Here is a 25,943-nt window from a genome sequence, read left to right as displayed (position 1 = left end):
GCCCAACATATACGAACACGACTTTCTTGAGCAGTTTCAAATTATATAATTTAATATCAAAATTTTTATTTAATAGTAATAATTTGTGCATTAATTAATTAAAATAAAATATAACATATATGCTCATTCATTTGATGATTTCATGCTAAAAATTCGTAAATAAAAAATTAGAAACCAACCAATAGGTTTAATTTAAATGGTAAACAACTTGATATCACTTAAACATATCGCTTAAATAAAGTCTCGAGTTCGAGTTCATGTGTATGCAGAAAATCCCTGCTGGGATACCTACCCACCAAAGTCAAATCTACGATGTGAGTCTATCCGAATTAGTCAAGACAAAACTTTAGAAAAAGGAAAGCAACGATAAAACAATGATGATTTTCATATGTGTATTTTCATTAAAAAAATGACATTTTTATTATACGAAACACTTTAGATTTCGTTTCCCCTTCTAATTTACACCTCCCTCCATGATTTTAACTGCAAAAATTCATGTTAAGCCCAACAAAACAAATCCTACCTAACATTAGACAAAGTATAGGAAATATTACTCCTTTATGCACTTTAAGTTCCACTTTTTGCTCCACGGCGAGCTCCTATAAGAGACTGTTCAACAGGGGGAAACGAGAATCATATAACATATGCTAGTTCAAGAAACTATTTTACGAAATGACTGTTGGATGGAATATGTAGACATGTTAAAATGGAAGACTACGTCGGATAAGCATGGGCAATTAGGGCAAGAGAATCGGAAACAAATCGGACAATGGTTTGGCACATGGATGGTAGACGTCTTGACATAAATATGCTAAAGTATGTATTGGATACGGGTACTTCGGAAAAGATCAAGTCGTGAAACAGACATGCATGGCAAAGACATTCAGGTATATCTGCCCGGACAAATGCGGGTTCTTTTAGCATCATTATATGTTAACAAAGAAACTCGTGTAAAATTGAAACTTACCAAATTAAGAAGGTGGAGAGCCGCAGGCCTAGTGAATTTTCTTGCGAAAAGGAAGCATGGGGCTGGCTTCCCCTTGCTACGGCACCATTCTCTTCTGTTTTCGGTCTCATAATGGATATTGTCAATATCCTGCATAAGTCATTCAATTCCTTTAATTTTCCTGATCACTTCATGAAATACAAGCAATGTTACTGAAATCTGGGTGTCAGCATCCGATAAGGGCATGTGCAATTTTTGTACAAGATTTCCACCTGTTTGGAGGATCATCATATCAGCATACCATGTCTGAGTAAGCACCGGTAGGATTTTTAATTAAATTGATTAGTTTCAAATTAATTTCCAATTCAAATGTGTACCGAATATTGTTAAGTTCTTTTAGCTTTGAATATAAGAAAACGTGAATTGGATATTGATAATTCATTATCATCTAAGAGCTCAAACGAAGGGTAAAGATACCTTTATGGATTTAATAAGCTCGGGAGTGGCATCGGAAAACTTATAAGTCACTGCATGCCATCCATGGCATTCACGATCTTTAGAGGCTGAAAGATCCCATGCAGAATAGGTTAACGATCTGCGTGTAATTTCTCCTTCAAAGCCTTCTTGCTGAATAATTTGAAGGAGATGGAATTACAAAGAGATACAATAATTTGAAAAACAAAAGAAAGAATGACAAAAGCAGTATACTTATTAGCACTTCAATTCATTTCAAGAAGTTTCATGTTTCAGAATAATCTTACTTCATATCAACTCCAGGACTAAAGAAGGAATCAAGAAAGGGCAGTTCAGACTTCAGACAAATTCTTACCGCAAGTAATGTCTGAACGTAATGTTCATCGGGTATACAATTGTGCTCCTTAGCTGGATCAGCTGGCTACGCATTATAGATAAATAAGATCATTCCATCTATCAGAAATCTTAAAAAGTATAAATAAGCTCCTTCGAATTGCATGTGGAATCATATTGATAATATATAAAAGATGATATTTCATACTTACAAAGGGATGATCCCGCCAAAACTCTGGCAATGATTTCCTCTGCAGATTAGTGATTAGGTAAAATATGAGAAAAATAGCATATAATTAAAACCACAAAAACTTCTCAGATAATTTTCTTTATTATATTAAAAAAAATATGGTCTGCTAAAAGCTTGGCGTATGGAGTCAAAATACCATTCCATCGAGTAAAATTCATTCTCAAAACATGTGAAGGAAGCATTAATGTTAGCTTGAAATGCCTAAAAGTATCACGGCATTCTGTGACTATGAAGACCACGATCTTCTTAAAATAATAAAAAGAACAGCACCATAAATACAAGACAACTTGCCTTGCGATGCTGTTGGAACATTGGAAAGACCGTGGTATCACTTACAACAACCTCTGCATGCTTTCTTGTTAGCACAACCCACTGCAAGATAAGAAAATCATGTGATGATTATAGTCAAACCACTTGAAATTTCTTGCAAAAAGTATACATACTATTTTAGTTTATTATATCGATTAAAACATTGGAAAACGTCAATCACAAAAGCTTAACCGTTACCTGAGATCCTTTCCTCCAATTGTAAACAGGAATAACAGGATCCATTTTTGGGTTGTATTGACCCTCTTTCGTATCAGCAAAGCTGCTCACAAATCATAGGAAGTTTCAGAATGAAATTCTTCAAGGACTCATAGAAGTTTCAGTTTGTTATTAACCAGTTGATTCAGGCTTATTTTGAAAGAAAACATAATTGTTGGACGATGATATTGGTGCATCTTAAAGCTAGTTCAGAATTGAGTATTCAAACTCGTTTTTGGTTTAAAATCTATTCCCCAGAGGAAAAACTATTTAGGTCAGAAAAACAAATATTATAAAAGGTGGAATGATATAAAGTACATATAAAGCATACTTTCTCAATTTATTGGTCAAGAATCAGGTCTTCAGCTTTTCTTACTTGCAGAGAAAGCATCACAATGCAACATACAACACCTTTCAAATATGCTGGGGAAAATTACATGAGAAATATAAATACAACCGAAAAGTTATTAGCTAATCACCGTTTCACTCTGTAGGTGACGTAAAACTAAGTTCGGTCGTCAAACCCTTTGAACACTACAAATTTTAGGAAGCTGCTCTCAACCTGGCGTTGGGGGCAGCCTACTATCATACCTCTCCCTTACCCCATTACATATGAGAAAAAAGGGTCGGCTAATTTTTTTATTACAAATAGATATTAATAATGGATAGCGTGTGATGTACTGATGTAAACAAAATGTATCAAAAATTAAAACTCTAAAATCCACTAACCTGTCAACGAAACTAGTTGGTGTTGACATGATATAGTCATACATGTAACTGAAGTTATAAATAGGTATACAGCTGAGAAGAAACCGAGTAACTGAAGCATCGTTAGATATCAAATTTTCAAAATAGTAGAGTTCTCTTAGCTTAAATTGAAAACAAAACACATAAAGCCTTTAAAGCACAATCATCATAGAAATCAATCCTCACCTATCTGAGACAAAAACAAATTTTTCGTTTTAAAGATCTGTTAATGCATGTCTAAGCAGTATACGCTCAGCCTCAATCATAGTTGCTTCTCCCCAATCTACCTGAAATAGAACACATGAGCGAAAATCTTATCATGTCAAGAAAAACAAAAGTTTGCTAATTCACATTCTATCACCAGTTTTCCATAATCCAGTAGGCTACGAGTTAGACTGATTGCATAAGTGAAAATTTTCAGACAAAAGGCTCCACGATTTTTTCAGATACATCCATAACAGAAACCAACAAACAAGTCATTATAACAACTCTATCCCCTCGGACTATTATCCACTATGAAATATTCTACCCTCAGATCTTCAGGCTAAGCTATCGTAGGTCTCAAGTGTAAAAGGTCAGATTCTTTGGCAACAACTCCACAGATCAAGGACGGAAAACAAGTTGATAATTTCATACTGAAAATAGTACATCTTCCATTCACGGAAAAGAAGCTTTACACAAATTGACCTTAAGGCACCAACAGGAAGGTTGTTACTGGTTCACGGCTTCAATTGCAACTTCTAGTATTTGAAAAGAAAAATTTATTACATAATGTTCCTTACCATGTCAGTAAAACCTAGGCAAATAAAAATTCATGTAATTTACAGTTGCAATATCAGCATAAGCACCGGAATGAAGACAAGTGATAACAAACACATTTATTTCGGAAATAGACACCATAAACAAAGCATCAATTGCATATGACAATTTAAAAAAAGTAGGAATTTCTTATTATAATAATTAAAAAGACTATAGTATTAATAAACGGTAGGAAAAATTAACCTGTATACTATCATTAACTTGCCGATTCAAAAAATGAGAGGATCTCGTTGTTCCTTTGTTTAACAAAAAGCCAGGCCTAGAATGAACATAAATTGAAAATCTGTTCTCTTCTCCCTGCAAAAATAAAAAAACAACAAAAACACTTGATGATTATGATGATCAAGATCATAATTCAAAAAGGGGCATAATAATTTCTCTTATTTTCAAATCTATAAAAATGATTATCAAGTAATTAAGAAAAATGCAGCTAAAAAGAAAATACAATAAACTTTATCCAATAATGCTAAAACTGGAAACATAGTAAAGCACACTACAAAGCATCCATAGTATGCCGGATTTTACTAAATTCATGAGTAATTAAGCATTAAATTGAAGTATCTTGAAAAAACAACATCCATATTAAGCAGGATTTTACTAAAATCATGAGTAATTAAGCATTCAATTGAAGTGACTTGAAAAAAAATCCATATTAAGCAGATTTTTGCTAAATTCATGAGTAAATAAAGCATTGAATTGAAGTACCTTGAAAAAAGCATCCCAAACCATATCGAGAGGAAGCCGATTCCTCGCGATGAAAAGGATGGCGATCTTGGGCTTGACAGTGAAACACTGTCGTAAAGAAGCCAACGATCCGATCCGATCCGATCCGATCCGAGAGTAGTGCATCTCCACTAACACTAAACTCGCTGGACAAAGCGACACTAAAAACACAGCCAAAACCTTCCTCTTCCATCTAATTTGCGATTTCTGCTGCACCGGTTTTCGTTTCACCGCACTCATTTCTTTCTTTAATTATTTACTTCTGGTTTCTTTTACTCCAACAACAACACCGCCGCCGCCATTATTTACTTACTTTCCTCCTGTTTTAATGCGTGAGCTTCAGGATCAGCCGGATTTTGTTAAGAATTCGAAAGGGAAAGAAAATGAATTAGTATTTTGCTTGTTTGGAGAGAAGGTGGTGAAGTGATGATGAAAGTGAGGGTGGGTTCTTGAAGAAAGTGTGTTGCCTTCGACCTCTGAGTCGTAAAGGTAAAGATAATTATAATTTGCCTTCGACCTCTGAGTCGTAAAGGGGAAGAAAATGAATTAGTATTTTACTTCAATGCCAATGTTCATATATTTTATTTATAATAAAACTGTATCTATAATCGGGTAAAGATAATTAATAATTTGCCTTGAAACACTTGTTAGCATTTTCTGAAACTATATTGATTTATTTACCAAATAAACAAGTTATTTAGTAAGCCCTTCAGCGTTCAACTAAACCATTATTGACACTCGCATGCCACAAATGTAGCTTTGCAAGTTGGAAAAGGACCGGTCAATACCCAATAGCTATAAAAGAACTTCCAAATAAATGTAAAACAATTCCAACCATAACTCTTCCATTAAAAATAAAATTAAAATAATGTTAAAGAACACTCTAAAACGACTGAATAAAATGCTAATTGTTGATTATTTACTGAGGTTGATTAATACGACGTTTCATGAAGAATATGGTTAATAAATTTCAATTTTGTTGAAGGTAAATATTAAATATAAATTTATTTGAATAATTAAGATATCTGATTATTGATTATTTACTGATTTAGTGGTTGTTTGAATACTTGTGATTTAATGGGGGATACTTATTTGATTAATAGGTATTGATCTGTCTTTTATAGTTAATACAACTCTTTTCTAATTGAGTATTTATGTTGAGTGTTGAATTACTAACATGTAATAATCGATAATATAATTGAATAAAATTTAATAATTTGACAGTATAAATGAATAAAATACAATATTTTTAAATGTAGACAAAACATTAATATAAAAGAAAAATAATCAAGGGTAAATTACGCGTTTAGTATTTAAACTATTAGTTTTGGTTAATTTAAGTATCTAAACTTTTAATTTTTTTAAAATCGTACCTAAAGTTAGTTTTTGTTTCATTTTATTACAGGTTCAAAATTTAATTTTAGGTTTTGAATTTTTTTTTGAAAGCTTAGGTGCTAAAATGGACTAAAATTGATAGTTTAGGTACTAAACACAATAAGTTTTAAACGGTGGGTATTAAAATGGAAAAAAATGGAATATTATGTATGATTTAAAAAAAATTAAAAGTTTAGATATTAAAATTAATAGTTTATGTACTAAATACGTAGTTTACCCAATAACCAATCCAATAATTTACTCTAAAAGAAAAGAAAAGAAAAGAGCCTTTCACAATCTTAGGCCCATGCAAGAGTTGGGCCCAAGTTTTCATTCGCCTAAAGTATTCATGCGATGCGACGTCGTTAGCTCCTGGAAGTGTCCTCTCAGTGTCGAGAGTTTGGCTCCAACAATGTCGATAGAATCACTATTTATCCCTCAAACTCCAACTCTCCAAAGGTAAAAAGATATATGTAATTTTGAATTCTCATTTCGTCGAGAATTATATGCCCAATCGGTTTTTCAATTAAGTCCTTTAAATTACAGTTCTTCAGTTCACGAGACTGCAAGGAAATCTACATGGGCATCCAACAAATCCCCAAAATTTCAAAGGGTCCCTTCAAGAATCAGAAAATTCTCAGCAAAGTCAAGTTTGAGCGTCGAAAATGGTGGATTCAAACAGTTCTCGGATGGGGTTTGTGAAAAAGATGGAGTTATCATCGTGGACCATTGTTCGCGCCGTAAAGAATCTAATCTCATGCTAAGTAAGTTTTAAACAAACTGTTTTTTTTTGTTGTTGTTGCTAAGACTGTTTAGTTGTTTTAAAAAAATATACTTCTTTTCGAAGCTAATTATACTTTGTTTTAACGACTTTCAGATGAATTTGTAGCCATTTTTAGAGAGAAAACCGGGTACCCAATTGTTGAAGCAGCTCATATGGTTGTTCTTTCCCCTTCTTATTGTTCAATTCTTTTGCTTCTGTTTAAATTGAGTTGCTTCATTTAAAAAAAAACGATTTTTTTTAGCAAAGCAATTTGATGACAAAGGTTTTAACTTTGAAGTTGTCTGTTCTTTTTGGTTCATTGCATTTTGTTTTTTTAAGGTAAATGTCAATGTCTTCACTGGTTTTAGAGACACAATAGTATCATATTTTGGGGCACTGAATTCTTACGTTTTTAGTTAATTCAACTAGGAATTGGCTGAGCCATCAATAAGAGATGCATTCGGTTTGTGTGTTCAACGAGGGGCACATCGCGTGATCGTTAGCCCATTCTTTCTTTTCCCTGGAAGGCACTGGTACCAGGTAGCTCATTTTATTTGCATGTAATGACTTGAAAAAAAAAAGCTAATGTGTTTACAGAAGTTTTGGGTTATTCTGTTTTTGTTGAATGCAACTATGTTATTTCTAAGGATATCCCATCGTTAACCGCTGATGGTATATGATAACTGCACCACTCAGCCTGCACGAGCTGCTTGTGGTATGAACTCTTTTATTCTCCTCATTGTTCTCCGTTGATGTCATATGAGTTTTGTGTGGTTTTCTCCTGCTAAGTTTTCAAGTGGTCCACAATTTGATATTTAGCTCGAGTAATATGGTTTTGAAACAAAGGAGCCTCTAAGTCATCATCAGTACATGGTTGTTGTGAAACTTCCTTTTTTATTGCTCAAGCGTGTATCGTATCTAATAATCACACTGCTTGGATTGCATGAGCTGTGTGAGGAGCTCTCTTGTTTTCGTTGTTGGTCACCGCTGATTTTGTATGCGTTTTGTGTAGTTTTCTCCTGCTGCTTTTTGAAACGGTCCTCAATTTGATATGTACCTTGCCTCCTTGAGTGATTATTGATTGATGAACAAAGGAGCCTGTAAGTCGTCATCAAGTACATGATTGTTGCGAAACTTTCCTTGTTATCGTGCAAGCATGTATCGTGAGCAATAACTGCCCTATTGGCTGCCCAAGCTGCTTGTGGTCTGAACTCTCTTGTTTCCATCATTGGTCACCATTGAATTCGTATGAGTTTTGTGTCGTTTTTTCGTGCTATGTTTCCAAATGGTCCTTGTTTTGATAGCTAGCTTGACTAATATGGTTTCAAAACAAAGAAGCCAGTGAGGCTTTGTTAACTGCATGATTGTTATGCAACTTTCTTTATTATTGCTCAAACATGCATCAAATATAATAACACCCCATGACATGACATGCTGAAGCTGCTTTTCAGTATGAGCTATCTTGTTTTACTCTACGATCACCATCATTTTTCGAATGAATTTTGTGTATTTTTCTCGTGCTAGATTTTCCATGATCGGTGGTTTCTAATTAGCTTACATAATCGAAATTTGAAACAGAGGAGTCGTTTCAGTGTTGTCAAGTACATGATTATTATGAAAGTTGCTTTCGTTATTGCTCAAACACCAATAAGTGGATTGAACTTCCTCTGCATGTCTTAATAACAATGTTGTCTTGTAGATGGTTTCTCTTTCTTGTAAGTTGGTTTTACCCAACTGTCGGATGTCTTCACTTTTGTTTTCGTATATTGCAGGATGTCATGAATGATAGGATCAAACACTGCTTGAGCCATGTAGCCGTAGATGCTGATGAGTGTGCGGCTTGTGCCGGAACAAGAAAATGCAAGCTCTATGGACTCATGGATGTAATTAGAACTTAAGTTTTTGGGGATTGAATATAGGGATCCGAGGGTTCCTATTTTATGAAAGTTTAGATCGTTGCATATGAAATAACCCAACAGTTCATGCAATTGCTGCATATGTACTAGTTTTCCCTTGTCTTTCAGGATGTTTTGTCCATTACTTATGCCAATACTTCCTCCATGTATTAGACAAAACATGATTTACATATTTGAGTTTCACTTTTGAAATAAGCTTTAATATTTTCTATTCTTTCAATCAAGGATAAACTACACAGATAAGAATCCAATTATCGAACTTTTAAAACTTGCATTACAATTAATACATTTTTAATTCGTTTTCGTTATTATCACTTTTGTTAATGGCGGTTAGAAAATGCTGACATGGAGTCTTCTTCCCCTAAAAAAAACTTAATTTACTACCTTTGCAATCGCTTCAAAACTTGAATTTTCAATAAATGGAGGATCTTCGGACAGTAGGTTTCGTTTAGTCAAAAGATTAACATAATTCAACGGTCACATCAGAAAAGTTTTAAATTTTAGTTTTTGTTAGACCACCGTCTCATTTTGTCATCATTTATTTTGACATTCAGTGGTTTATCCGGTCAAAAAGTTAATAAAACTATCCTTCCTTTTCTTTATTTCTTCTCATTCAAACTCGTCGGAAAACATTTCAATCTCCTCAAATACATTTCAATCTCCTCAAATCTCAATTAAATTCTAATTAAAACTAGAAGTTAAATTTTTTTATCTATTACTATCAACTGTCAATTTAGCTTGAAGTCAAATTATATTAATCTTTTGATCAAATAGATCATTCACATTGTTACTTTTCTATTTCTTCTTTTTATTTTCTTCGGTTCAAATTCGTCGAACTTTTCAATCTCCTCCAATCTCAAATATATCCTGATTGAAACTAAAAGTTAAAATTATTGTATTTGCCATTGTCAACGATCGGATAATATTAAAACCAAACTATATTAATCTTATAGCCAAACAAATCCTTTTTCTGCCTAGATTGATTGAAAACTACTTTAACATGTTACATTAATATTGTCGTTACAATAACAATAATAAAAGTAAATTAAAAATTTCGTGATTATAATACAAGTTCTAAAAGTTTGGTAATCAAACTAAAAGCACCTTAAAAGTTCATTGAGCACCAGTGTAATTTATCCTTAATAAAAATAATTACAATTTATTTTCTAAATATTTTTTTAACATATTATAATATACATCATCAGTTATTTATACGTAGATATGTCTCATTAATATTTTAATATATGTAAACTTATCCATTTAAAATTTATATATATGATATTAAACCATTTTAATCAAAATTAAATGTTACGATTAAAATGATTTAAAAAATAAAATAACTATTCAAACGAATCTTAATCTCATAATTTTATGATTATAATTAAGGATGGACTTAAACAGAAACGAACTAAAGAATTCCCGTTAAAATTTTAAATTTTTATATATTTTAAATATTTTATTTGTATTTATTAAAAATTTATTTTCACTCCTTACAATTTTATAATCTCTCTGTAAGATTTATAAGTTCGCTACTGACTCTTTTTTATAGCATAGCATGCCTTCAAACGTCGACTCATTTGGTTTCGTATGATCGGATCCCGCCAGATTTAACCAATCTCCCCTTATAAATAAAAAACCTAATTTCAACGAACGCATTTGCTTTCCGATCTCTTTCTCCTTCCGTTCTCATAGCATGAAAACTGCATTGAAAGCCCTTTTCTCGACCAACCCAACCCTAAACTTCAATTCTTATTGTAAAAGATGTGGTTCTTTATTAAAGAATTTCTCAGATAAAGGCTTGGTCACCGAAGGAACTGCCCTTCATTGCCATTTACTGAAGCAGGGTATTTTTTCTGAGAAATTTGTAGCTATCAAACTGTTAATAATGTACCTTGATTTTAGACAATTAGCTGAAGCTAATCAGATTGTAAAGGAGTTTAATGGGTTTAATTTAGTTGTCCAGAATTGTTTGATTAATGCTAATATTCAGTGGGGAAGTCTGTCTGAAGCTCGGAAGCTATTCGAAGAAATGCCTGAAAGAAACGAGGTTACATGGACTATGTTGATTTCAGGTTTAATGAAGTACGGGAGAGTGCAAGAATCAATGTGGTATTTTGAAATGAATCCATTCAAGAATGTGGTTTCATGGACCGCGGGGATTAGTGGGTTGTTGAAACACGGGCTTAGCTTTCATGGTTTGAAGCTTTTTATTAGGTTGCTTGAATCCGGGGTTAAGCCTAATCAAGTTACTTTTACGGCTGTGATTAGCGCGTGTATAGAAACTGGGGACTTCGAGTTGGGAATGAGTGTTTTAGGACTTATAGTGAAAACCGGGTTTGAAGCTAATGTTTCAGTTTGCAACTCGTTGATAACATTTTGTTTAAGGATGCGTGAGTTTGATATGGCCAGGAGGGTGTTCAATCGAATGGATACAAGAGATGTCGTTTCTTGGACAGCGATACTGGATATATATGTGGAGATGGGGAACTTGGGAGAGGCAAGGAGGATTTTTGATGAGATGCCAGAAAGAAATGAAATTTCTTGGAGTGCAATTATTGCTAGGTATAGTCAGAGTGGTGATCATCTAGAGGCCTCGAAACTCTTTCGACGAATGGTTCAAGAAGGGTTTAAGCCAACTATCTCTTGTTTTTCTCGCATTCTTAGTACATTGGCTAGCCTTGAGAATTTACGAGCAGGGAGGAACATACATGCTCACATTAAGAAAATCGGGATTCAGGGAGATGTTTTTATCAGTAGTTCTCTTGTTGACTTGTACTGTAAATGTAGAGATACCGAAAATGGACGATTGGTTTTTAATTCCATTGAAAACAAGAATGTGGTTTCATGGAATTCTATGCTTGGTGGCTATTGTATGAATGGACAAATGGATGAAGCTAAGTATTTGTTTGATAACATGCCTACTCGAAATAATGTTTCTTGGGGTGCTATAATCGGTGGCTATGTAGAACATAAGCAGTATGATAAGGTGTTTGAAGTATTCAATGTGATGCTCTTGTCTGGGGAATCTCCAACGAAGCAGACCTTCTCGAGTGTGCTTTCTGCTTGTGCAAGTGTGGCTTCATTGGAGAAAGGCAGGGATATCCATGGAAAGATCTTAAAACAAGGGTTCCATTATGATGTTTACTTGGGCACTGCCTTAACTGATATGTATGCAAAATCTGGCGATATTGAAAGCTCTAAGCAGGTTTTTGATAGAATGCCAGAGAGAAATGAGTTTTCGTGGACTGTTATGATTCAAGGACTTGCAGAAAGTGGTCTTGCAAAAGAATCTCTTTCCTTGTTTGGAGAAATGGAAAGAAGTTCCTCTGTTGCTCCTAATGAGCTCATGCTTTTAGCCGTTCTATTTGCATGTTCTCATTGTGGGTTGGTTGATAAAGGGCTCGAGTTCTTTGGTGAAATGGAGTCAGTCTATGGTGTAAGGCCAAAGGGAAGACATTATACTTGCGTAGTGGATATGCTGTCTCGATCTGGACGCTTATACGAAGCTGAAGAGTTAATTAATTCCATGCCGTTCCAACCTGAAGCTAATGCACTTGCAGCTCTGTTAAGTGGTTGCAAGACATATAAAAACGAGGAGATCGCAGAGAGAACAGCTAGAAAACTCGGTGAACTAGCAGAGAGAAACTCAGCTGGATTTGTTTTGTTGTCAAACATATATGCTTCAGCTGGGAGATGGGTCGATGTTTCCAACGTTAGGAAATTAATGAGGGAGAAGGGATTGAAAAAGAGTGGCGGCTGCAGTTGGGTTGAGGTGAGAAACCATGCATACTCTTTTTATTCGGAAGATGGAACACACTCGAAATCAGCTGAGATTTACGATATCTTGGAGCTCTTGCAATCTGAAATGATGGCACTTTAAAGAGCGGCTGCTGCAGTTGGTTTGTCAATAAAACACGCATCGGCATTATCCGATCAGCATAATATATAGTGGCTGCAGCTGTTAATACCAGAAACAAAGAAGGGTTTGCAGTTGTTAGTACAAGATCGGAGCATTATTCCTTGGTTTCGATTCTCACAACCGAATACTTGTTACCCCAAAATGTCTAAGCTCAGGTTTGCCTCGGCAACGATGTCATTGGAATTTATTTATAAAGGCAAGAGCATTCAGGTTTCTATTATAGAAATCAAGGTTGAAAGGTCCATGGCTCCGACGAAGTAGGCGGAGGGCTGTATACACGTTAAATTAAGACCATAACTTCATCTTCAACACATACATGGTCACATGATTATAATACATTTTAAATATTTTTTTATTAATAATATGTTCTCATTTTTCAAAACTTTATAAATTCGTCATACTTCAAATTTTAAAAATTTATTCTCCTAATATAGAACTATGCGAATGTCACCAAGTACATAGACTTCTATAACTTGAAAGGTAGGGTGGGCCGAAAGTTGAAGCAAACAGATGATGAAGCATAAATTATAAATTTGACATTTGGCCTAGATGGTGAGTTCTTTATCCTTGTTTTTCTAATTCTAGTTCCTTGCAGGTCAAGAAATAAACCAGCTATAAATTATAAATTGGCATAAAGTAAATATTGAGGTGACACGTTTATGATGTACTACGTGGATGGCGTGACGTGGACAAAAATGCCGCCATATTAAATCATCTGTAACATCAATTATTTAATTTTAACTACCATCCGTTTTAATGATGTCTAAGGTAAGGTAATTTTAATATTAAGGATAGACGTTACTGGAAATGTTAATATATTTTTAATATTTTCGGTAAAACATTACTTAAAACTTTATTTTTTACGGGAAATTTTAATATTAGGCGCTACCTAATATGTTATTTTTTCTATCGGAAATTAAGTAAAGAAATTAACATTTACGGTGAAAAAAATAATGTTTTAAGTAGCGCTTTATCGAAAATGTTAAAAGAATATTAACATTTCCAGTAGTATCTTTTTCTTAACCGTACATTAAGGTTATCGTACAACAAAACTACCCGATTTATTTGCTTTGAAAAATGCTTGTATAATAAGCATCAAATATCCAAATCTTTGACGTCAACTGAAAATAAGACGAACTGGTTGTTGGAATCGGAGAAATTGTAATACTAAATAAATAAATAAATTTATAAAATAATAAATTATCGTTTAAAATATTATTCGATAATATAGTAACAAATTAAATATATGTATATTTTTATATATAATATTATTTTTATTAAACATAATATTAGTGAAATAAAAAAATATGTAAAATATCATTTTTTTGTAAAATTATTATTGGTGCAGCGGTAAAAATTAATACAGAAATTTTATTAAACATGATTTTAATATAGAAACGTGTTTTTAATTATTTATTTAAAGAATATATAAGAATATAAAAAATAAAAATATTGTAATAGTATTAATTATAATTTAAAATAAAACTAATTTAATAAATTTTAACCGAATTGGTGATCTATGAATTTATAACACTAGATTCACCTAAAATTTAATTATTAATATATACATAAAGTTTTATATATTTTTAAAATATAAATTATGCTATTGTTACATTTGGCTACTATCTAAGATAGAAGCTAGGGCTCTGGCATTAAAATGAGATTTCAAAATAAATAAATAAAATGAAATGAAAATTTTGAAATGAAATTCTGTAAGCAAATGGGTCCCGAGCATCTACCCAACTTACTCTTTTTTAACTTTTGGAACCATTACATCTTTCAAGCAATGTTAGAGGTTCGAATCCTAGTGATTGTGAATGAAGTAAACTGGATTGGAAGGTTATCTTTGTCTCTGCAGTATTTTATCCGAATTAGTCGATCAATAGATCGAACATCCATAGTTATACCAAAGTCAAATACCGAGTGTCCGACCTACTTGATAGCTGCCTTTAAGGATTAAGAAAATTATGGGGAGTATAAATTATGAAACATTTAATTTATACAGATTTATTTATTTTAATGTTATATTTTTCATGCAAAGAAGAAAAGAATCCCTCAAAACCTGGTTTTTAACTCCATTTCTGCAAATTACGATGGAGTTTTTGATGCATCATCTGAACTACCAGTCCTTGAAGACTCAGAGAAGGTAGCTGAACCTTGAATTTTCCTCACTTCATTTGACATGAAACCATCTGAACTATAATAAGACTTCGTTGAGCTTTCTGATTCTTTGACATTAGCGTTTAAGAAAGGAGGCTGGCTTGGTACTGGCCTACTGGGATTTCACAATCTTTATCAGTCAGCAGCACTACTTCTGCCATTGATGGCCTCAAGGAAACCGCAGCCTGTGTGCATAATAACCCTACTTGAAGCACATAATTTGGGGCCTCTTCTGCTGATATTTCATCTCTTATGCAACAGTCAACAGCTTCACCTAATCTGTTCGATCTGTAAAGTGTCCAAAACTGAGGTAGACAAAAAAACACACACACATTGGAGCTCTCATTTCATTTCTTCAAGGGTTGAAGTAGTAAATATGGCGGCCATTAACAAAGATTTGGGAGCTTACTGTTTGTACAAGTGAAGCAGAGTCTTTTGAGAAGGTGGTATTCCTTTTACCACATACAATCTCAAGAACTAGAATACCAAAACTGTAAACATCTGCTTTCTCTGTGAGTTGTACTCGAACAAGATACTCGGGAGCCATATATCCGCTGCATAAGATTAAGTATGATCAAACACATATTCGTATCGAACACCTACTTTTGAGTATGAACACTTACAGTGCTCCGACACCCCGGTGCTGAGATGACTTCTATCGGGAGCTAAACATCATATGAGTCCGAAATCGGCAATCTTTGGATTGAGATTCTCATCTAAAAGAACATTGCTGCTTTTGATGTCCCTATGGATTATCCTTGTTTCGGACCCTCCTCCATGGAGATGTGCTAAACCCTCTGCTGTACCAACAATGATTTCAAACCTATGCTTCCACTTTAAATGTTTTGCCTTCTCCTAGTCTGCATATGAAAGTAAAATCATCAAGTTAAAAATAGTTACAAGAATGCAATGTTACTCCGGATTGTAATATCCCCGTACCGATGAACGAATATGACTTGGATACTTCAAGCAAAATGAAGAGTCCGAGTAACATAGTAAGAACAAACGACCTACAGTGTTTTAGTAAAGGATTGGGGCTAGCTTATGTCAAGAGGAATCTAACTGATTGTGTCAGGAAAATGCAAGTTTGAATCATTCAAAGAGCAAACAATTACCAAAAATGAACTGATCGAGGCTCTTGTTCGGTACTTACTCATAAACCAGGAGACCCTCAGGACCTTCAATGCTACAACCCAGAAGTTTCAGTAGATTCGTGTGTTGAATCCTGCTGATCAGGTTTACTTCATTAAAAAACTCATCAACCCATTGTCTGGTATTGTATATCAATCTCTTTACTGCAACAATCTTCCCATTTGGAAGAATCCCCATGAAAACTGAACCAGCTCCGGGATTCGGGGTGTTACAAGCTTAATGTTTTACTCGTCAAGACTATAATCATTTTGTAGATCTCATATACCGACTTTTAGAAGTATTTAAGGTATATGAATTTGAGTTTTCCCCATTGGTAATGAGAAATACCAAGATGAGGTTCAGAATTGACTTCCGATTATACTAGATCCGTCCTTATTAAGGGAGACAGATCGTCCAAAATCCACTCGAATTATTGTGATATTGATATTTAAGAGATGTCCAAAGAAAACAAAAGATGTAGGTATTGTAGAAACCTATGTCACAATAAGAAAAAATGTTTATCTCTTTTATCATCACATAACCGTTGATGATATGACGATGTAATTATTGTTTATGAAGCCTCCGTTTGTGTTTTTCATTTTCGTTTACTTTTAATTAATGTGATATTCAAGTGAAAATTAAATAAAAACATTACAAACTAAATAATAAAAACAATTAAATAGAAACATTAAATACAAACGTTACAATTCAAATAATTAAATAATAAAAACATTAAGAAATAAAATAAATAAAAAGTTCATAATTAAATAAAAATATTAAAAAATAAAATAAATAAAAAAATTCATAATTAAATAAAAACATTAAAAACAAAATAAATAAAAACAAGTCTATCGACGTTTGCGTCTTGAATGTGTTCCACATGGCGGTAGCTGTCTATTTCGATGAGGATTTCTTCGTATAAGTTGCTCTTCCTCCTCACTCTCATCATCATCAGCAGCAGTAGCAACTACATTTTGTTGATGAGGGACAAATGACGATGTAGCACTTCCATAGAATAAGGACTCTGGAGGTGTATGACTAATCATCCCACCGCTCATAGAAAACTGTGAAAACTAAAACATCGACATCAATGAATGCGAAAACTGAGCCGAAGGTGTTTGTGTCTATGGTGAAGTATCACCCGCCAAATAAGCAACATATGAAGACTAAGCTGAATCTATAAGCATGAGAGTATATCCGCCAGGAGGTGTCATAAAACCCTGCGATGGTGGCATCTGAAACGACTATGAAATATAATTCGGTGTAGATGGTGGCTGCTGTGATGGTTTTGGTGCTGCAACTGAGGACGATCCAGAAACACTTGCTTTCCGTCCACGAGTCAGGGGGAGATGATCTTGTGACGGTGGATGTTTTTCTCGACGCCGATGAATGCTCTCTCCTCGTGATTCCTCAAAAAGTAGGAACGACTTCCCGTTTGTGTTGAACCATTGATAATAGTCACCCGCAACCGAATAACGATTAACATAAATTGGCTCCGTACGGGGAATGTGTCCACGTCGATCCTCTCAGATCATTACCCACTCGTTGTGCTTCATCAACTAGTTGATATATTTTTTGCATCGTCTATCGACGTTATGCATATTGTCGAGATTACTGGAATAGATTGTACGATACCAAATTGGTGGAGCACGCGATCAATAGGATGCCACTCGACAATAACATAACATATCAGAGGGATCGCCACCATCCATACATCTAATGAGCCACTCAAGTGAGCTAAGATACAATGCAATGCCTCATTTCTTCATTACAATAAGGAGTCTATTGAAATTAAAACAAATATATATATAATTCTTATAAAAATAATATTATAATTATATAACGATAATTAAAGGTAAATAATAAAATTTAAATATATACTTCTATACCAATCATTTGATTAATGAGGAGCCGAATTTCTTCCAATTCGTCTGATATAACACGATAATTTGTCCTTATACATGATCACCTATTCAGTGTAAAAAAAATTCATTATATACTTAAAAATTATTTGTACACAATCTCATTATTGAAATTACCTCAACAATAACGGAAAGACTAACGAGTTTTTCACGACCGAACATAAAAAGGGCATGCGATACCACACCCAGGACTGCAGAAAAAAGAGACATCCACCAATAGCATTTTTTGATAATCAATTGCCCGACACAGAGATGCCAAAACCGCGGGGCTCCAACTAAATGAGTCGACAACTTGAAAATCTGCGAGGTGACACAACTATATACAATGAACTTGGTTGCAAAATTTATCGGGCATCAAGATCCCTCCTATGAATTGTAATATACAAGCACGGACAAATATTTTAGCATGTTCCTCGGAATAGTATTCGCTCAATTGTCGAAAATTTGTAGTCAACCATGATAATCGTATTCGACCACTGTTGAAATTAGGTGTGATACCTCCAAGATACTCCTCGCACAAAGAATGTCAATCACCATCCGTCACACCAAAAATAACATCCCCATCTATTGAAAGGCCCAAATGTATGAAAACATCATCCAACGTAATAGTGCACTCCCCACATGGAAGGTGAAGTGTTTGTGTTTATGGTTTCCATCTCTCAATTAATGTAGAAATAATGTTGGGTTCAAGGTTACAATGCCCTTCATATTTCGCTACGTCACCAAATCCAGCCAAGGCTAAATATGACCAGAAATGACTCGGTATCTCTAACTTAACGTTACGAATAAATGAATCCAATAAACGACCATTCACCTAATTAAATAAATAGTATACAAATTAAAACATAAACTAATACTAAAAAATAACTATATAAAACATTCATAATAAATAAAATAACAGAATTTAAAATTATTACCGTATCGGCAAAATGACTCGAGATATGATTCTCATATAAACGCAACAACCCACATGTTATTTTAAAACTGCAAAAAGTAATAAAAAATTAGTACAATAAAATATAATAAAAATTAGTACAATAAAATATAATAAAATAATAAGCTATTAAGTGATTATAATATAATAAAAAAATTAACTTCTAAAAATAATAACTATACCTTCTTATAATCACCAAACACTATTAAAAAACATATTATTAATGTGTTTGCTTTTATCTATTTTTATGGTACATTTGTTAATATGTTTTTACGACACGATTTTTTCTATCGTTACGATAATTTGATGTTTCGTGTTAGTCAATACATTCAAGATCGTTTGTGAAACGATATGTCAGATTGATTTTCAATCTCCACACATCAATTACGTCTAATTTTGAATATAGATACCAATAAATTATTTATAATTATTGGGTTTTTTTTATAGAAGAGGAAGCATGTATTTAAAGAAATATTTTAATTTTATTTTTTTCACGTCCTTTGGATTTTAATGTTGAGATTATATTTTTATCTTATGAAAAAATGATTTATTATTAAAAAATAAAAACACTCCCTGCAAATATATTTACTTAAATATCATTTGTTATATTTAAATAATTTTAATATTTCAAATTTTATATATAAATTTTAAATTTAAATCTTAAATCATAAATTATAAAATTTAACTCCAAAATAAGATACATAACAACGTCAAAATTTTACTTACGAAATATTTATAAGTTTAACAAATATATCGAATTGGATGGAATGAAAGGTGAAATTAAAACATTCAGGCCGGAGCTAGTGATGGCAATCAGTAGAACCCAGGTCCAGATCTAGCTTGTCCAACAACTGTTTGAGCCTGATTCAATGGAATCCGAAAACCGAAGCCCATGAAAATCACACCCACACATCTTCCAAAACCCTACCCCATGAACAAGTTCTAAAAAAAAGCCCGGTTTTTGCTGCTATTCATAAACCCGAAAACTTCCAATTTTTCCCTCCGATCTTGCCTTCTAAGTCAAAACTAAATCTTAGGTAAGTATTTCTTTTGCCCTCAATTTTTATAGCTTAACTGTTCATGAAATAACTGATAGTGTTTTCCCCACTATACCTGCTTTGAATGTATATGTATATTTGTCATGAATTCTTGTATTTTCTTGTGCTTGCATATTACAACTTAATCTTGATGGAACTATGGGTATTTTGTTGTTTCTTTCTTTTTTGAAACTTGTGAATGTTTATGGTTGAATGTACATTCTTTATGGGTAGTATTGTATACACACTCTTGTACGTTTATGGTTGAATATGTGTATATGTAGATGCATATATTTCATGAATTTGGGTCTTTCTGGTATTGTGTTTGATAGTTTAATCTTGATGGAACTATGGGTATTTAGTTGTTTCTTTCTTTTTTGAAACTTGTGAACGTTTATAGTTGAATGTACATTCTTTATGGGTAGTATTGTATACACACTCTTGTACGTTTATGGTTGAATATGTGTATTCTTAGATGTATATATTTCATGAATTTGGGTCTTTCTGGTATTGTGTTTGATAGTTTAATCTTGATGGAACCCTTGGTGAGTGGTAATATTTTTGTTTTTGAAACTTGTGTACGTTTATAGTTTAATTTACTCTCTTTTTGGATGGTAAACTTTGGTTCTTTTAATTTTACAATGTACCGAGTTTACATAAGTTCATTAAAAGAAGAAAGAGATGGGACTTTTGGGATGGTATATATGAAGTGCTTGTAACATACACAGATATAAGGACTTTTGAAATACTACTTCGAACACACGAAGTCTCGGAATGGAACATGGATTGCTCGAAGGTCGATGACGGTGGTTCCATCATATGTCCACCTGGAAAGAGGAGGAGGTCGTCTTCAAGCGAAGCAAGTGTGAGGGACAACCCAAGTTGTCCGGCAGTGATGGCTCCAGTTCCACCATCTGCTGAAGCTAGAGGCCATACTGGATATTTGACATTTGCAAGACTTAAAATGTATGTCTTGAAAAAGAATAGTTTATTTATTAAGGGGCTGTGTGTTTACTGTTGAATGGAACTACTCAGCGCTGAATGTTGAACCGTTCAGCATTCATCGTATTTGATTCTCACCTCTGAATGAAGACTGTGCTGAATGATTCAGTAAAACACTGCTGAATGATTCAACATTAAAGTACATTCTGAATGATTCAGAACCATTATCAATCAACATGTCACATTCAGAGCTAATTCATACAGAGCATTTGAATCATTCAGGCCATTGAAACATTCAACGCTTAATTATTCTGATTTAATCAAACGGCCCCTAACTCAACTTTAAATAAAAATAAACTTAGCTTTTTTTTACTTATTATTTTATTTATTTTTGTTATTTTTATTCAACATTAAAAAACAATGAAAATTTTAATTAGTTATACATTTATTTTAAATATTATTTAATTAAATTATAAATTGTTTTATATTATGATATTGATATAAGTCTATATTAGACATTATATATATATATATATTAAAATGTCATGTTATATTTTTATCTAATGTCATTAAAAAATAAAATATAAGAAATATGTTAAACAATTAGAAAATAAAATGGTCATATTAATAAATATGAGTTATTAGTTTACAACAAACTAAAGAATGTCTTTTTATATATTAATTTGATGGCTGAAGTCAACTTGTCTGCTTCAACCTATGTGGATTATATATATTAATAAAATGGAGCATGCATTTCTTCTTTTTATCATGCCTTCACTCATATAATAAATTCCTTCATCTTCTCGTGATTTGACGTAACTATGAGATTGCGATTCAGTCGTCATAGTTCGTGACCTCCTATGGGATTAGTATTCCATCTATTTAAGTTCAATTAAAATTTTGAGTTAATCAAGTTGACGAATCATATTTTATATCTTAAATTTTATTTAAAGTATTTTCAATTCGAGTCGAATTTATAAATTCGAGTTGATTCGAGTTTTACAGATTCGAATTTAAATTTTATATCATACAGAATTGATGAACTATATTCGAACCGGAAACATATTTATGATTACTATTAAAAATTTTGAGTTATACAAGTCATTTGAACTTTATTTTATAACTTAAACTCTATTTAAATATTTTTTTGATTGAAACGAGTTTATAAAATTTCGAATTAAAATTTTAACATTAAACTAAATTAAAAGTTTACTTTTTTATTGAATCAAATTATATTAATCTATACGTATTTTTGAAAGAAGATGTGTTTAGACGTACGAAATCTGGATTTAATATAGTATTAGTTTTCTTCGTTTTCTTTTGCAAACGTGATGAAGATGGGTTCAGTTGAATTGAATTTTTGAATCGTTTATAATAATTTCACTAGAATTGGTTGTTGGTTTTTTAATACTAATTTTAAGACATAATATTTTCACCAACTCGAGCTTGAATTCAAAGAAATCAGCTCTGTTTTCCAGCACACCTCACGAAACAAAGGAAACTAAAATAATAAAATAAAGCTTTCTTCCTTCGTGGTGGTCGTAAATGGCTGCTTCAATTATTGAGATATGTGTATAAAACACTGGGCAGATTAATCAACTAAGCATAAGGCAAGAAGCGAAGGGGATGGAGAAAATGAAGGTTGAAGTTGTGTCCAGAAAAACCATCAAACCCTCCATTCCAACCCCTCACCATCTCAGAACATTCAATCTTTCCGCTTTAGACCAAGACGTGCTCGCCATTCATTACGGCTCCGTCATCTTCTTCTATCCTTCGGACAATGTCGATTCGTATACGTCGCAGAAGTCTCGGTCGCTCAAGACCTCCTTGTCCGAAATTCTGCTCCATTTCTACCCGCTTGCAGGCCAGCTTATGGATGCGGTAACCATAGAGTGCAATGACGAAGGGGCTTGTTTTGTAGAAGCTAAATCTAGGTGCCGGCTCAAGGACATTCTTGCTAATCCTGATCCTGATAAGCTTAAGGAGTTGGTCCCGTCTACTGATCCTAAAGCCATCCGTACGACATTGGCTTGTATCTTGCTCGTTCAACTCACTAGTTTCGCTTGCGGCGGAACGGCTGTTGCGATATCCGTCTCGCAGAAATTCGGCGACGCTTCATCTTTTTGTACCTTCGTACAGAGCTGGACGGCCATCAGTGGCCGTGAATATGGCAGAGTCGAGTTACCGAAACTGGTAGGGGCGTCGTTGTTACCGCCTTTGGACTCGGTAATCGCACCCGTTCCTCCTCCGCCCACGACTCGTAATTGCAAGACGAAGAGGTTCGTGTTTCGCGAACCGGAGATATCTAATCTCAAAGCTAGAGTTGCTACATCCATGAGGCAGCAGGACATCAGGGATGCGGATATCGTATTGGCAATCATATTGCGATGTTCGACGGTAGCTGCAGCAGCTGCTGCTGCACGATCGAAGCATGGGTCGTCCACTCGGTCTCGACAGTCTGCTTTGCTAAACGTTGTGAATTTACGTAAAATAATGGATCCGCCTTTACCTGGAAACACCATAGGAAACCTGATACTGAAATACGCAGTGATGTTCCACAAGGATGATATGCAACTCCATCGACTGGTTTCGAAGATGAAGACCGAGTTCTCCAACGTCCGCAAAGACAAGGTGAAGGGAATTAAAACCGAGAAAGGGTATAACGAAATCCTAGAGGGCCGTAAACAGATTGCTCGGCTCCTGAATGGCAAAACCGAAGACATCAACACCTATACTTGTACAAACTTGTGCGGCTACCCATTTCATGAGATGGATTTTGGGTGGGGAAAGCCGACATGGGTGACCAGTCCAAGTGATTTCAAGAATCTGATTGTCTTGCTGGATTCCAAATGGGGAGGTATAGAAGCATGGGTGACCTTGGACCAACTAGAAATGGACATATTCGAGCGTGACAAGGAATTGCTTGCGGTTGCTTCTTTAAATCCTAGTGTACTAAATTACAGTCGTATCTGATCGATTAGTGTCCACAGCCATGGATGGAATGGCTAGTTATTGTTGTATTGGTTATTGCTTCAGTCAATAAAATACATAAATACATCCATTTTCTTAATAACTCCCAAAGCCATCGATTAGTGTTCTAAATTTTACGAATGTATCAATTTTGTCATTAAACTTTTAAACATTTCACTTTTAGGCACGGTGCTTTTTTAACTGTTATAAAAAATGAATCTATGTCTGTCACCAGTAGCAATTTGCGACAATATAAATATCAAAATAATCGTATTTTACTCTTCTTTCTTCTCTTTATATTGATTTTCAATAAAACTCACTTAAAATCAACAAAAATAACATATTTTTCAATGAAATTAAGTATACATTAACATATTTTCAACAAAATAACTATACATTAAGATGACACTAACTTTAAAATTCTCTCTTACAGTTTAAAAATGAAATAGAGTTTACGTTAAAGTGATGTTCATTGAACTTATTTAATACTTTAAATTTTAGATTTTTAAATGAGATTAATATGAAAATAAGTCTCAAACTATATCTCGAAAAATATTTTAGTGCCAAAAAATAGGTGTAAAGTTTTCTTCGTTACTATTTTAGGTACCCAGATGTTAACTACCGTTAAAACCCTCCTTAAGTGACATGTGTCACGTTCTGATAATTTTGAAAATTTTTATTTAAAATATATATTTAAAAAAAACTATTTTTTCCAATCTTAAAAATCCCAAAACTTTTAAAACCTTAATTTTAATCACTTTGTCACCGCTTGCCACCACCAATGCGTCAATCGAACGAACACCAACAACGTGTGGTCGGGCACAAAACTCTCATACTTCCGCAACTGATCGAACACCAAATCCTCCTAAATCTATAAATTCATAAACATAAATCCTTAAACCTAATACCCAAATCCCAAAACGTAATCCTAAGTTTATTACTAAATTCAACCCAAATTTATTATTAAATATAATTAATTGAAGCATGGGATGATGGGAGAGCATAGGCGAAGGGAATGATGGGGAGAGCACAGACGAAGGGGAGGGAGAATGCGACGGGGGAGGACGTGGGCGTGGGGTTGGAATTGCACAGGTTTTTTTTTATAAAAAAATTAAAAAGCATATTTAAAAAAAAGGTAAAATTCTCAAAATTATCAGAACATGACACGTGTCACTTAACATGATTTTTTAACGGTAGTTAACGTCTATACACCTAAAATGGTAGCAGAAAAAACTTTAGGTACTTAAATCAACCGATCTGATATTGACCCGATCCAAAATCTAACCGATTCGATATTAACTCGACCCAAAAATCAATTGATCTGGTATTGACCCGATCTGGTATTGACCCGACCCAATATTGACTCGATCCAAAAATCAAACGATCTGATATTGATCTAAACAAAAAAAAACCCGATCTAATAATTACTAACCCGAAAGTTGACCTAACCCGGTTCAACATACACCCGAACTAGATTCGAACCAGATCTAATCCGATTCGAACAAAATTAAACTGAACTTAATCTTAACCTGAAATTACTCGAATCGAAATGACTTGACCCAAATTCGATCCGAATCACCCGTTTGCCAACTCTAGGCCCAACTCTGAAAATTTTAAGGTTGTTTAATGCACAGGCTTAAAGTTATGAGATATTTTTATACTTAAATTTTGGTTAATTACCTCCACGAAAAACAATTCCACTTAAATTAAAATTTAAAAATTGTGTCAATTAGATCTTTTGTTAATACATTTTGTCTTGATAAAATAGTTTAATTAATTTTTCTTTTATTGGGAGTTTATCTTATAGATTTTAGATTTGATCAAGACAATATAATTGAATTACGAAAGTTAAATTATCTACAAATAATTTATTTTTGTGTCTTAAAATACATTAAAATATCAGTTATTATAGACTTTAGAATATATCTTTTGTATTCCTTTTTTTTTAGTTTGTATCGTTTTTCATAAATTAGATGAACTTTTTTCTTTGATTTTCTTTAGTTCACAGCGACATCAGTTTTGATGTTGGTTGTCGACCGTCGATTCTCTTTTTCTTTT

At 33.4% G+C, this 25,943-nt stretch overlaps 2 protein-coding genes and 3 pseudogenes across 2 annotated transcripts; 3 read left to right on the top strand and 2 right to left on the bottom strand.

Moving 5' to 3' along the window:
• Window positions 1-367: 367 nt before the first annotated feature.
• Window positions 368-5,316, bottom strand: LOC120118713 (annotated as a pseudogene).
• A 1,254-nt stretch (window positions 5,317-6,570) lies between these two features.
• On the top strand, window positions 6,571-8,979 carry LOC120118626 (annotated as a pseudogene).
• Window positions 8,980-10,459: 1,480 nt separating this feature from the next.
• On the top strand, window positions 10,460-12,797 carry LOC120118624 (pentatricopeptide repeat-containing protein At2g13600-like). The gene has a single exon (XM_039138644.1). It carries the CDS (start codon window positions 10,564-10,566, stop codon window positions 12,748-12,750), a length of 2,187 nt encoding a protein of 728 aa, XP_038994575.1. The 5' UTR covers window positions 10,460-10,563; the 3' UTR covers window positions 12,751-12,797.
• Window positions 12,798-14,839: 2,042 nt separating this feature from the next.
• Window positions 14,840-17,315, bottom strand: LOC120118353 (annotated as a pseudogene).
• A 5,221-nt stretch (window positions 17,316-22,536) lies between these two features.
• On the top strand, window positions 22,537-23,909 carry LOC120118625 (stemmadenine O-acetyltransferase-like). The gene has a single exon (XM_039138646.1). It carries the CDS (start codon window positions 22,542-22,544, stop codon window positions 23,886-23,888), a length of 1,347 nt encoding a protein of 448 aa, XP_038994577.1. The 5' UTR covers window positions 22,537-22,541; the 3' UTR covers window positions 23,889-23,909.
• Window positions 23,910-25,943: the final 2,034 nt, after the last annotated feature.

This window comes from Hibiscus syriacus, unplaced genomic scaffold (genome assembly GCF_006381635.1).
Source record: "Hibiscus syriacus cultivar Baekdansim isolate YM2019G1 unplaced genomic scaffold, ASM638163v2 tig00110328_pilon, whole genome shotgun sequence".
In the NCBI taxonomy this organism is placed as follows: Eukaryota; Viridiplantae; Streptophyta; class Magnoliopsida; order Malvales; family Malvaceae; genus Hibiscus; species Hibiscus syriacus.
The sequence above is the reverse complement of the archived record's forward strand: the minus strand, read 5'-3'. Positions and strand labels throughout refer to the sequence as shown.

Excerpts from the sequence above, each read along its gene's own strand:
- LOC120118624 (XM_039138644.1), top strand. The coding sequence starts at position 10,564 with ATGAAAACTGCATTGAAAGCCCTTTTCTCGACCAACCCAACCCTAAAC.
- LOC120118625 (XM_039138646.1), top strand. The coding sequence starts at position 22,542 with ATGGAGAAAATGAAGGTTGAAGTTGTGTCCAGAAAAACCATCAAACCC.